This window comes from Cyprinus carpio, chromosome A17 (assembly GCF_018340385.1).
Source record: "Cyprinus carpio isolate SPL01 chromosome A17, ASM1834038v1, whole genome shotgun sequence".
Classification (NCBI taxonomy): Eukaryota; Metazoa; Chordata; class Actinopteri; order Cypriniformes; family Cyprinidae; genus Cyprinus; species Cyprinus carpio.
In genome coordinates, this window is record NC_056588.1 from 7,899,275 (window position 1) to 7,914,056 (window position 14,782).

Genomic DNA, 14,782 nt, shown 5'->3' on the forward strand with positions numbered 1-14,782 from the left:
ACTCGTCTGGGGCCGACCAGCATCTCAGTATTGGTTTTTCGATCTTGAATTAATCAATTCTTTGAACAAATTTGCTGTTGACTCATAATTTAGTCACGTGGTACTACCTACTGGTGTAACGAAGCAAAGTCACCAAACAGTACCCACCGATACACAGCCTGAGGAAAAAAAGTATTTTAATGTGATTTCTGGTAATCAAAATTAATAATAATGATTACAATATCAAGAAAAAACAATGATTTCATTATTATTGTGCAGCCCTAGCTCTGCATACTAGTGTAAAACTATTATACTGCCCTCTTTCTCACTCCATCTTTCTCTCTTTCTCTGGCGAATCATCATAGGTGAAGATGACCTATAAACACTGATAAACACTCAATACTTATTTCTTTAGTATGCATTTAACACACCTCTAATGCTTCCAGTGTAAGCTCATTTTGTGTATGTATGTTTAATTGGTTTATACAGGTTAACTCAGGGCGTGTCACCTAAAAACACTAATCACAAATCAGGTTTGTGCACAGCATGCATTAAGTCAGTTCTGTCTTATATAGGCTATCCATATGGTGGGACATTTGTGTCAGTTTATGGTTGGCCAACTTGTCTTGGTGTACAAAAAACATTAAAATTTGTAGTTCACTCAAAAAATGAAAACTCTGACTTTATTTACAAATCCTCATGTCATTCCAAACCTGTCTATCTATCTATCTATCTATCTATCTATCTATCTATCTATCTATCTATCTATCTATCTATCTATCTATCTATCTATCTATCTATCTATCTATCTATCTATCTATCTATCTATCTATCTATCTATCTGTCTATCTGTTTGTCTATCTGTCTGTCTATCTGTCTGTCTGTCTGTCTGTCTGTCTGTCTGTCTATCTGTCTATCTGTCTGTCTGTCTGTCTGTCTGTCTGTTTGTCTGTTTATTCTACAGTATGTGTTTTTCTTGTTCAGACCACAGGAGACCTCTGTTTGTCCTCTTGTCCCTCTGACTGGAGTGATGGGGCATTAGTCAGTGTGTTTGCCCACTGAAATCAGGGGGAGGGGTTTGAGGGTTGGGATGGGGTGGACAGGGCATTGCCTGTCCCCGTCCTCGTCTCTGTCACATCAGCATGGGCTGCCTGGGCTCCATGGAGGGGAGATAATTGGATTTGTTGTCACCTCCAGTTGCTGCCAGGAGCGGGCGTCTGCTCCGGTTAGCAATGAAGACATCATCGTGACAGAGACACTGGGAGAGGATCAGCTGGTGTAGTGGGCACCACTATCAATGCTCTAGAACTGCCATGTCCAAGCGGCCAGGCGAAGGCCAGCTGTTTCCCTGCCTCTGTCATCAGGCCAGGCCAAAGACAGAGCTCCAGATCAAATGGAGCAGGGGGGATAAAGTAGAAGTTTAACTCTGGCCAGATATCGTTAGATGTGGAAGTTTGAGGTGTGCCATATGCCCCTGTGGTTCCTATGAAAGGGTTTTAGGCCCAGGCCAGGGAATCATGCCACAGTAGACAAGCATGGCGGACAACCAGGAATGGCACCTGCTTGGCGTGGGTGTGAGGTAATGATGGGCTCACAGGTGAACGGGCCCAGAGGTAATCAGTAATTAACTCCCAGCCACTCCATCACCACAGCTTTGGGCCTGAACCAAGTACCACTGCCATGTCCTACAGACAATAATGCCCTCCAAACACTTGCAGATGCCTGACAGCATCAGGTTTTTTTTTTTTATGTTGTCAGTGGTCAGTGTCAGTTTAAATATGTTTTGCTTTTTTATTTATTGGGAGTCTATTTGCAAGACTCTTTCCAGAAAGCAAAGAGTGTCAGCAAGGGCTTCTGGTTTTATTTTTAAAGCTCCAGTCTTGGAGGAAAAAAAAATAAAAAATTCTCCTGTATAAGAACTTGTGATGGTACTTTTGAAAGATAGTCTCTGTTGTGACTTCAGTGAAGAGCAGTTCAGTGGCTGCAGTGGAATGGGAAGGTGAATTATATTTATACCTGGACGTCTTGCCTCTGTCTGACTGACCTCCAGACAGTCAGAAATGCTGTCCGCGCATGCTGTTTTTCATTTTTCTGTCGTCCAGTGCTAGCCTACACACATTCGCTAAGCACACAGTTAGCTGTCATTTAAACATTGGCAGATGGAGAAAAAGATACAGAGAGACATATTTAGTGGTGTGTTCCGTGGTACATTAGTGTAGCTGTTTGCACTCTAGCTGTTTGCATGTCATTTGGCCATATTTAGTCAGTTCAAAATATGGGAGTGTATATGTCCTTACATAGTCCATACACAGTCCGTTCACCACTGCATATTAATATATTACTACACACAAAAAAAATTAAGCTTAATTCAACTCATTTAATCATACTTGTAAATTGAAATTATGATTTAAATTTACAAGTATTATTTACAATTGTTAATTTATTAAATATTTACTACACTAACGAGTAACATTTCATAATTATATTTGTATATAAGTATTTATATATAGTACTAATGATATATAATGTACACTAAAATTAACTTTTTTTTCAGAAAGAATGCATTAAATTGGTCAGAAGTAACAGTAAAGACTTTTAAAATGTAATAATTGTAAAAATAGTTGTAATAATTGTAAAATGTAATATTTCAAATAAATTCTGTTCTTTTGAACTTAGTATAAACACACACACACACACACACACACACACACACACATATATAATAACACACACACACACTCACACACACACACACTCAAGAATATTAAGCATCACAGCAATTTTCAACCGTTATGATAAAAAATTACACAATTCTTGTGCACCACATCAGCATACAGTATACCTAGATTTCTGAAGGATAATGTTATGCTTTGCCCCATCACATGAATAAATTACGTTTTAAAATATATTTAAATAGAAAAACTAATAATATTTCACAATATTACAGTTTTTACTGTATTTTGGATCAAATAAATGCCGCCTTGTTGAATATAAGAGACTTCTTAAAAAAAAAAAAACATGAAAGAATCTTATCAACCACAAACTTTTGAATGGTAGTCTACATAATCTATATTTTTTTATGTATTATTTTACCAATTTTTTATATGAATGCATTAAATGAGTATATGTATATAATAATATACTTTTTATATAAGAAATATACATATATGAATAATATTTATAAGTAATACTTATAATATATAATAAATACAGAATACTTTAATATTAAATGTTATAATATTTTATAATTATATATTATTTATAATATTAATTGTAAATAAATATTTATTTTTATATTTATTTTTATTTAATAATTTATGTGTAGTTTTATATTATATTATACTTTTAGATACAAGGACGTATGATCATTTATATCCTGCTTAGTGTGCAAGGAGCAGTTAGCATTGCATAGGGAAGCTGTGAAGGTATCTAGTGTTTGTAAGGTCGTGTCAGTAGCACAGGGGTTCAGACTGTGATGTGTGCTCTGATTTTGTTTTTGGAGCACGATGGCATCCATAATTGGGGGAAATGCGGATTCGGTGGGCCTAGACATACCTGTTCCCCAGGGATCAATTACAGAAAGACGCATTCAACTAGGTCTATTCAAATGAACACCTGAAGAGCGGGGACAGTGTGCTGTTTTAAAACTAGAGGTATTACGAGATGAACACCGTCCCAGTAAAGACCTCATCAGCAGCAATTTGTATGCATTTACGCAGACAGTCAGGGTTTCGCCTCCTTCCACTTTTGTCTTTCCATCTTCCTCATGTTTTTAATCACAGCTGTACAGAAAAAAAAAAGTAAATAAATAAATAGAAAAATAATCTTCCACTCGGAGTGTGTCTTTGACACATCCACATAAAAAAAAACAACAACCAGCCTAAAAGCAAGCTTAGCAGCCGTTTTGCTAACAAAAACTTGAGCGCTTTCTAATAAGGATGATCTGTTATTAATATCCCTCCAAGCACATATTTTAAATAAATTCTCTCCTGTGATTCACTCCATCTCTCTCAAGGTTTTGGGCATTTGTACAGTGTGAACAGCCAGCAGTGTTTAAGTCCTTCAGACCTTGCGAAAGTAATGAATGCCAGAATGTTTCTAATCACTGAATCATTCATGCTGTATAATTTGCTGTAAATAGCCAAGGTGCACCCTTGATTTACAGCTTGCTCAAAGATCCTTGACACCACTTAGCGACTGAAAAACACTCCATATATACATTGAGGTTTAGTTTAGCACTTTGAAAGGAATTCAAGCTGTAAACTTTTCATAACATTTTATCTTAACCGGTCACCCAGACCCTAAATTGATGCACAATGATTCTGAAAGAAAAGAAAAAACACTTTTTTTTTTTTTTATCTTTGATCTCGAGCACAGGCACTATGTGGTAAATAAAAACAAATCTCCTGGAGGTTTTGGAAAAGGTTTCTGGTTCATGTTCTGACCCTGCGTTAACCGTTCCACCTGTGGTGACCTTGTCCCGCCGTCTCTCTTCTTTTGACAGAGAGCGTGAGATGGATTACTGTGACCGCTCGGCTACCTTACAGATGGTGCAGTGCCGTCACCGGCACCTAATCTTCATAGCATGCATCGAAATGACTCATTAAAATCAGCACAGGCAAGACCGGCGGAGAGGACACCCAGCGCTACATGGGCTAAGCACAGGCAGCAGTGTCTGTTTTCCTCTCTCCTTGCTAATTTTCTATGTCTTGGTCCTTTTATTAAATTTCACTCTCTTTCTACTAATGTTGAATGTCAATGCTTCTCCCTTTGAATGATTGGATGTTATTGTCATAGTTGAGCAGAGGGAAATGCACTTTGAATTAGAGGCAGTGTTTCATTTCTGTTTTTATATTTAAATGCAGTAGCATGCATCTTAAGGCTTTTTTTGCAGATCGGCTTTTTTATTTTTGGGAAAGTTCGCCATACCCAATCCTCCTTTTAAAGTGACAATTGCATTTGCACTTGTAGCAACAACAGTTCAAAACTATTATCACTCAACTGCATCTTTCCAAACGGGCAGATCAATGTCTCTTGAGCTGAACAAACATAATATATATATATATATATATATATATATATATATATATATATATATATATATATATATAAAAATTGTAAAATTGTCTGTGTGTGTGCGTGTCTAAACAGTATTTAGTTTTTATTTATTCAATAGAAATTAAATAAATAGTTTAAATTGAACATTATCTGTTTTTAAGGAGAAATATTCCATATAATCTCTCAGTTTATATCGTTCGTACATTTTTATAATTATTTATATTTATATATATTTTTTAATATATATATATTATAGATAAATATATTTTCTTATATCAAAATATTCCATATAATCTCACTTCATATCATTCATGATAAAAACGTAAATCCATGTACAATAGTAAGAGATAATGCAGGACAACCCATGTTTTTAGAGACCATTGCTGTGACATTCATATTGGCATGTGTAGCAACAACATTTCAAAACTACTATCAACCAACTGCATCTTTTCAAACGGGCGGATCGATGTCTCGCGTGCTCTTAGGCTGAACAAACAGAAGAGTTTAGTGGGGAGGGAAGCCATCAGGTCAGATCTGCATGGCGAATAATCTCTCCTCAACCACACGCGAGAACAAAGCCTATCTGAAGCTCATCGCCACTGTGATGATATTTAAATGTAAAGCTGAGGAGATCAATTAAATTAGCCGTGGCTTCAGCCAGCAGCTCTCCAGACTGCCCCTGAGGTCACAGCGGTGTACTTTTCAGCTCTCGCCTTTGGTAATCGCTTCAAATCAAGCCTCTCTTAAGCACCGCAGCCCACCTTAATTACACGTATGAGGTTGAGATTTCACACCTCTGGTAAAGAGAAGATAAAGTCAAATTGATAATAAACGCCTGAAAGATACATTTTTGAATCAGCTGGGAGAGCTGCGGATCGCAGAGCTGGCTGCCGTTCTCCACGGTACTGACACATGAGATATATATATTCATATGATTCACTGTGTGTGTGTGTGTGTGTGTGTGTGTGTGTGTGTTTGAATATGTTTACGAAGATGTTCAGAACTTAGCCACTCATCTTTAGTGCTGTAACTTTATTTTGACACAATGTCACATTCGCCTGATGCACTTCCAATATGGGTGTGCTTATTATAATTATCAGATTGTGCATTCATTGTACTCCTCATGAGTAATACGTGGTAATTATGAAAATGGGTTGTTAAACTAAATCGAATAATTATTTTTGCAGTTTCACATAAACGTAAAACAAGAACTTGATAATTTCAATCTATCAGTCTTGCACATATTTAACTTATGGCTCAAAATATTTATGATTTTTGTTTTTAGTGTTGCATAACTTGGGGCAGCACATCAGGATTTATGAATGTATATGTGTTTGTTTAGTAGAAAAGTTTGAGAGACTGAGAGAATGATTATTGATAAACTGGTGGAAGAAATTAAGCAATATTATAGCATGGGCTTTTATTGCAGCTTTTATTATTTTTTTAAACATTGATTTAATTAATGATTTGCTGATAACTAGCAAATAAAACAGTTTTAAATAAAGTAATAATGAATTTTGAACCTTAGTTTGCAAGGTAAAGATTAGATAAAACAATCCATTAATGCAGTTAAAATGTTTTTTGTCTATTTCTATGAATTTAAAATGTATAAAAAGAAAATAGATTTATTTAAAGTATTTTAAAATAGTGCTTTAATTAGTAAACATGTGATCATGTCCATCTTTCTAATATATTTCTGAGATTACAATTGTATTATTATTATTTTAATCTTATACTAATTTACCCAACATTAAACATCCATCATCACTAAGGCAGAAGTTTACAGATCCATTTAGTGTGCAACAGTGACATCTACCTTCAGAGATGAGAAGTAGCTGAACTTAAGGCAGGACAATGGAGAGCACACTTTTGATGCAGGTCATAGAGTGAGTGTGTGTGTGTGTGTGTGTGTGTGTGTGTGTGTGTGTGTGTGTGTGTGTGTGTGTGTGTGTGAGAGAGAGAGAGAGAGAGAGAGAGAGAGAGAGGGAGAGAGAGGGAGAAAGCGAGAGTGAGATAGAATATGTTGGTAATTATAGCTATTTATGTTAAAAGAAAAGACCTAGTCAGATGGTGAAGTGCATTCATTAACATTTACTTAGCGGTGAAGTCATTATCCTCTTTCCCACTTACAGAGAAGGAAATATTAATGTGCCGACACAATGACAAATACAAAATCCAGGACGCACTTAAATAGGATGTATGGTGAGTGTAAAAATGCAGTTTGACTGTTCGAGTGAGAAATAAATGTGTTTGGCACTGCGTTCATACGTGGAGTGACTAATTCTCATTGTCATAGTGGTAAACAAAGAAATGATGCAAGCAAGTCCGATTGTTTCAAAGATTCTTTCTGTTGCAATGCATTAGCTGATTGTGTTGTCTGAAATTATTTTAAAAGTATTAAACTATATTTAAGAGCTTAGTTGCTATATTAGTTTTACTAATGCATTTAATTGTTACTTTCCATCTTAAAATATATTTAAGAGGCTATTTATTTATTTAAGACCTTAAAAAAAGTGTTTTTGAAAATAGACTTCAATTGTATTGCATGAATTAAAAATAATAAACAATACAAGCATAGTTTTTACTGCCACCTCAAATGCTGAGTAATTTACATATATTAGCATATAAAGTAATTGGCACAGATGCCAAGAAAACACTGGAAAACAGATTAATTGTCATCCACCAACCACAGTGACAATGTTAAAAATGAGATGCTTTTAAGAAGCCAATTATCAGAGAGTTTCTAAAGTAACCCTTTTTCATCATTGAATATCAACTTAAAGCCAGCTTCATACAAATATGCAATGATTCCTTATCCAATCCCAAAAGTCCCTTCATATGCGTGCAAACAAACACATAAGATAAGATAACTTATAGACTGCATAGTGTATATGTCTTGAAACATGTAAAATATCATATTAAGCCAGTTGTGCATCAACTTTCATGCTACTATATAAGCTCTCTAAGGTGCTTCAGAATAATTTGGGGATCTAAAAAAAAATAAACCACAACATTTAACGTAAACTAAAGATTAGGCATCATAATGATTTATTGCAATACATCATAAGTGAACATGTAGCCGTCAAGGTTGAAGAATATTCATGTGTTTAGGTCTCAGTGATGTGTCACCTTCCCTGTGTGAAGTAGTTTTTGAGGCATATGGGCACAGCCTTTCTCTTTCACACACACACACGCACACACACACAAACTCTCGCTGGTAATAGATTCTGCTATGGTTTGCTGGAGCTCTAGTTTTATCCCCTGTAATAATTGGATAGTGCCTCCATTTATAAGGCTGTCCAAGGGAATGCAGAGTGAACAAATGAGCTAGTTTAGTTGCCAAGACCACTGCTTGGGGAGAAGGGCTTAAATGACTCCCATTTTCACAGCCATTGTGCAATGGCTACCTTAAATAATATTGAGATTACACGAGGGAAGGGAAGACAGACTGAGGATCTATTGTGCAGATAAAAGGAGAGAGGAAATTAAAAGATTTTAGGGGGGAAAAAATAGAAAGGAATGCCTGTTAGACCAGACAATGAAACAAAATGCTGTGGATGTACTGATATATATTCTGTCTGATATGAAATAGAAATGGGATTGCTATATAATTGTTTTGTTTATATTTTGCTTAAATATGCAGTATATGGGAATCTGACATATAAATCAATTTTCTAAAATAAATTTTTACCCACTTTTATTTTTTATTTTTAAATGTATTTTTAATAGATAGATAGATAGGTAGATAGATAGATACACACATACACACATGCTGTACATACATAGATACATAGACTAAATGTACATTTTTTTTACACCTTTTTAAAAAAACAAAAATTCCATATATTTTTTCATATGATATATATATATATATATATGTGTGTGTGTGTGTGTGTGTGTGTGTGTGTGTGTGTGTGTGTTTACCCACATTTACATTTTTTAAATAGCTATATAAAGTTAGAAAACTATATAACTATTATAAACTATATAAATATTTCCTATAATCTCTGATTCATTATAGAAACATATATGCATGTGTAATAATTAGTGAAAATGCTGTTGTATCATGTCACACGGCAGGACAATCAATTTTTTCTTAGACCACCAAATAGTAGTAGAGGAAATCAGGGTTGTTTACAGAGATGTCCAACCTCGGACAGATTTCCCAAACTGCGTCCCTCCTCTCAGACTCAGCTGGCCTGAGAAAGCCTCCTCTCTTTGCCCCTTCATTCTCAGCCTTATTTGTATTCGTTAATGACTTAATAATTCCTGGCCAGCGGGAACCTGCTTTTATCTCTATTAGTTTAGTAGCCTGGCAAACAAAGGGAGTCTGGGGCTGGTGGCACCATGCCAGCAGGAGCCGCCACTATAAAGGCTCTTGTCCATCTGTGTCGCCTTCTAACGCAGCTTCACTCCTCCTCTTTTCCATTTCGTTCTCCCTGGTGCCATTTCTACAGATACTTCTGCACCATCCCCGGTTGATATTCCTTACCGGCGCCTGTATTGATCTCCACGATGGCCAATGAAGTGTGAAAGAGACTTCTGTTTTTCCCGCAATGATAAAATGACAGCTCGCTCTGTCGATGTATGAAAAAAAACACTCGATCGCAAATATCCCAGGGTGACGTTTCAAAAAATGTGCCTCAGAATGTGACCGAAATTCATGCGTATTGTCAGGCCGGGATGCGATATCTTTATTAGGGCTGAAATTAACTGAGTCGAGCACGTTTACCTCCCATTTTGGATGTTTTTCATATGCTCGGAATATCATTTCGGCTCAATCGGGTGTTAATTTGACATTTGTAATGCATTTACAATGTTCCATGAATGCATTCATAAGCCCTGAATATCTCAGACTTTTGTGAGGCCTCTTTATTTTGCTTTCCGTCTCTCTCTCTCTCTCCTTCTGTAACATGTCAGAAAGACAGCATCCTCCTCTCATCTGAGATGCTGGTCAGATCAGGGGGCCCTTCATTGTATATTTTACCTTGGAGTTGTTTTGATCTCGCTGAAGACAGGGAGCAGCTTCTCTCCCTCTCTTTTTTATTCCTTCGGCAGCCTGTGTCTTTTGCATGCATTGTCTTTGAACAATGCTCTGTTTGAACAGTGCGCTCACAACTCAGGATACAGGCACGCTCGACGGATCGACTTTTATCACCTGCTTTTCCCAGTGATTCTATTAACGCTTCTGTTTCATTAAAAAAGGGGGATGCGGCCAATAGACAGGCGCACCGGTGAAGAGACAGACAAGAGTGACTTCAAACAAAGTCAGTCGCGAAAATGCCACAGCGCGCAGACAGCCCTTCATTCGGGGGGACTGACAAAGCAAGGCCGGATGAGGCGTAGAATTGTGTATGTGTGTGTGTGTACCTGAGGTGCTAAATCATTAATTAGAAGGAAGCCACTTCTGCTTTTCTAATGCACTGTTGCTAATCCATGAGCTCTGAAACATATGGTCCCACAATCAAGCTAGTTCAACAGGCTGAGTGGGTCAACAGTTATGTTTACTCGTTGAGGTCACCATACATTGAAGCACACTGACAATCAGCTCAAAAAAAAAAAAAAAAAAAAAAAAATACGGGGTGGGGGGGACAAACAGGACTATAACGATCACCCATGCAAGAACATTAATTTATTCATATTAAAAATGTCAATCCCAAATTTCATTTAAAACTGCAACTGCAAAAAAGTGCTATGTGATGTGAAAATGTTCTTGTACTTAATACTGACACATATTGGCATGGATACATTTATTTAGCCTTAAACTTTTTATGTATTTATATACACTTGTTACAGATGTTAACTGCTCTTATCTGGGGCTTCTTTTTTTTAAGAAGTCTCTTATGCTCACAAAAAATCAATTTATTTAATCAAAATACAGTAGAAACAGTAGTATTGTGAAACGTATTATTCCAATTAAAAATAACTTTTTTTATTTTAATATATTTTTAAATTTAGCAACCATTACTCCAGTCGTCAGTGTCACACGACCCTTCAGAAATCATTCTATTTTGCTGATTTGGTGCTCAAGACATTTCTTATTATCAATATGAACAATTTTGCTGTTTAATATTTTTGTGAAAACCATGATACTTTTTTGTTCCACTACAAAAACCAAGTCAGGTATGCAGTTAATAACAATACATGACAGGCAACTCAGCACTGCACTTTTACACTATGAATATCAACAATGGTAACTCACATCAAAACATGCAATATTACCTTGAATTATAACCTACAATCAACTATGAATACCTCCCTAAACTTACAGAATTTCAACCAAAATCCTACCAGATAATCAGATCACACACTGAAATGTTTAAATATTGGAATGGTTTATGTTTATTTCTTTAAATTATCATAGTTTTAAAATTGTAAAAATTTATATTTTTATGATGCATTTGAAATTCTGAATCTGGGACAAGGATAAAACAATCAAGTCTACACAAAAATCGATTGAAAAGTTAACAAAAATAAGAAAGAAAAAAGTTTTCAAGACAATTTTAATGTAACTTTCATATAAATAAAAATGTCAACTTTTATTAAAATCCATCATTGACACGAAAGTATCTGAAGTTGAAGAAACAAAATTCACTCAAGTGTGAATGTGGCATCTCATGAAAAAAATGTTCACGTATGTTGTTTGGAGCACCGCAGTCAATCTGCTGTAGGCAGCGGCGTTGAACTCTGACTCTGGCACAGGAAGTGAAGTCAGCAGCCGTGTAGCTGCTGCTACAGAAGGCGATGGCTGTGCTCGCTGCGGGGCTCTTCCTCCCCGCAGCAAGGTTGGCACGGTGTGGAGGTGCTGGTGGCACGGTGCTGGTTCTGCCGCTCTTGGCTGCTGCGAGTGGTACGTGCCCTCTGTCATTCATGGGGAGTGGCTCTGTCCAACTGTCACTTCCTGACAAGTTGATAATCAATCTCTTTATTAACTGCTCTGCTGCAGACGGCCCGCCCGGTAGGGAGGGTGGACAGCCTGCATGGTACACCGCAGCACCGCGCTCCACTGGGGTCGAAAAGGTTGGTACGCAAGACGGCGCCGCTTCCAGGCAGGACCCATAGTTGCCACCATTAGGTATCACACACGATCATCCTGGTGATAATTTATCAAGAGGAAAGGTGCAGTCAAAGAGAAATTTTGTGTGCAAAATACGAGCGTAGACATGTATGAAGTGCTGCTCAGACAGAAGTCCTTTTCAAACCAAGCAGCTTTCTGTTGGTCAGCATGAAGAATTTGCATAACCAACTTGAAAATAGAGGAATTTTTTTTTTGGTCAGCATGAAGAATTTGCATAACCCCAAATGTGCAATATTATGAAGAATTTGCATAACCAACTTCACTTGAAATCTGCGTTGCGAAAGTTTTTGCTCTCATGCAAAACTCCAGATGCATTATCCTATTAGAATGGGATTTCGTTGTGCAACGATTCGCATGACAAACTTGAACATGATTGAAATCTGCATGCAGAAATTTTCCGCTTTCAAGCAAAACTCTCTACACAAATTCCAATAGAAAATGTTAACAGAAATTCTTGAACACGAGCTAAATCATTGGCAAACTTTTGGCAAACCCTCACGCAAAACTCTGATCTTGTGAATTCAATTTTAATGACTGGATTTCACTGAGCAACAATTTGCATGACCAACTTGAACATGAGCAAAATCTGTTGACAAACTTTTCAGCCTTCACTTGAAACTCTGGATTCGAATTCCTATTTGAATTTCACTGAGCAATGGTAAAAGTGACTGCAACTAAAGCCATGCCTCACAAGCCAACCGTGATTTGCTTCTCATTTTTTTGTAAGTCATTGCTACTACATTGAACATACCAACCAGAGTAGCAATTGTTTTCTACTCTCACTCATCGCATGTCAGTTCCCTACAAGCTAATGCCAAAGTCATGTCAGATGGAGCATTGATGAAGAAACAGGGCCGTATCACATTAAATATGAATAAGCTATAACTCAATCACTTTCTGTTTATAGGAGGACTTCCTGGTTGAAACGCAGAAGATGCTGGTGAGCAGGATCTCCGATGTGTGCGCGGTGAATGCAACGGCTGCCAAGGGGACGGCTCTGCGGCCTGCTTCTCCAGACCTGGCCGACTGCGCCAAGACCACCTATCCACTCCCCTTCCAAACAACTGACTAGAAGACATACAAGCATAATAATTTTATAACAAATAACGATAACCATAAAACTCCAAATCCTGGTAATAAAGCCAAAGCCTCTCTCCCTAATGAAACAGTGGCCCTCCTGCTGTTTCCTGCCTAATGTTCCCGCTGAGGCTTCCTCCACTTTCCATAAAGCAATTTTGCAAGCCCACTCCCAACGTGAATCATCTCGAAACGAAGAGAAGCCTCTCCCTCCATCTCTCTTTGTGTCCCCGGAGGGTGACACTGACTAAATCTGTGTTGATACAGAGGTGTGCTCTAAATCCTGTTTGCTCGGGTTCCATCTTCCCTAATATTCACATTCGTGTATGAGGCCCCTTCCCTGCCTACGTCTGCTAATGTAGCGTATCGTCGTCTGGATGACAAGACGAGTGGCTCAAACTCCCTCGCATGTATCGTTTACTGCTGGTGCAGAGAATCACAATGTGTGGGAAGGAGAACATATGTTAAATTTAAGAAGCTGGGATTTACCTCTGCACGGGTCTTAGTTTACATGCGCTACTCAACACTAGCCAACAACAAAGGACAAAATGCTTTTTCATTTAGTTTACATAGTGGATGCACATGAAAAGGTGTTATATCTGAAAATATAGGTGTCTTTTGTGGAACTCGCACTAAATACCATCTGCCGTGTGTCTTTAAAATTCAAGGTAATTAAGAATATGTTTGGTAAACGAAAAACAACCTTCTGAAATGCAATAAATGAGAGTTTGAATGCAGAGATTGAGTTTGTAAATTTGATTTGAATTTCCGTTAACATTTCTCCACACTCTGTATAATTATAGTGTTTAAAAAAAGGCTTGTGTGTGTTTTTTAATCAATTAGATTTAATTTCTCCAACACATACCATTAATGAATTACCAATTAATGGTGTTAACCTATTAATTCTTCTTCTTCTTCTTCTTCAAAAAAAAAAAAAAAAGAAACCATAAACTGTAAAAAATAAAACTAAGCTGAAGATATTTTTATTCAAATGAATGAATAAATAAGTAAAGGCCTTTCTAAAATAAGAAACTGTCAGAAATATGAACTGTTCTAGACACACTGCATATCAAATTCTACAGTACTCACACTCAGAGATTTGAATGTTTTTCTTGGGAAATCCCAAATTACTCAAAGATTTCTTGATTGACAGATGAGGGGGGATAACTGTATTTAGCAAGGGACCATCTTTCCTCGTCTGGCGTGATTTGGGTCTCATGGAGGATCGGCCCCCCCGGTGTCTGCCTCCCTCCTCTTCTCGGCACGGGGCAGGGGCAGATTGACAGAACAGCATGGGGGCAAGCGCCGCTGTGCCAACAGCCCCCCCACGCTCTACCTGATGTTTTTAACAAAGGCTTCCATCTCACCAACTCCGCTGCCGAACATCGCCCAGCCAGCTTCAACCCACCCCAGCTCTGGAACAAACAGACTTTGAAACTTGATCGTAAGGATGTAGGGAACAGATGCACAGACGCTGGGAATGATGCGGCATGTACGGCTCTACTCAAAGATAAAATGTCAAACATTTTTCTGTCAGAGCCCAAGAAATTGGACAGTTGTTAGTAAGCACCTGCTTGCAATTGACAGGAG

General features: G+C 37.4%; 1 protein-coding gene across 1 annotated transcript in view; it reads left to right on the forward strand.

Moving 5' to 3' along the window:
* Window positions 1-14,104, forward strand: part of LOC109094953 (protein phosphatase 1 regulatory subunit 37-like) — a 40,851-nt gene extending 26,747 nt beyond the window's left edge. Inside the window, exon 14 of the mRNA XM_042773383.1 lies at window positions 13,023-14,104. Within this exon, the coding sequence (XP_042629317.1) occupies window positions 13,023-13,187 (165 nt within the window). The 3' untranslated portion in view covers window positions 13,188-14,104. The remainder of the gene's footprint in view (window positions 1-13,022) is intronic.
* The last annotated feature ends 678 nt before the right edge of the window (window positions 14,105-14,782 follow it).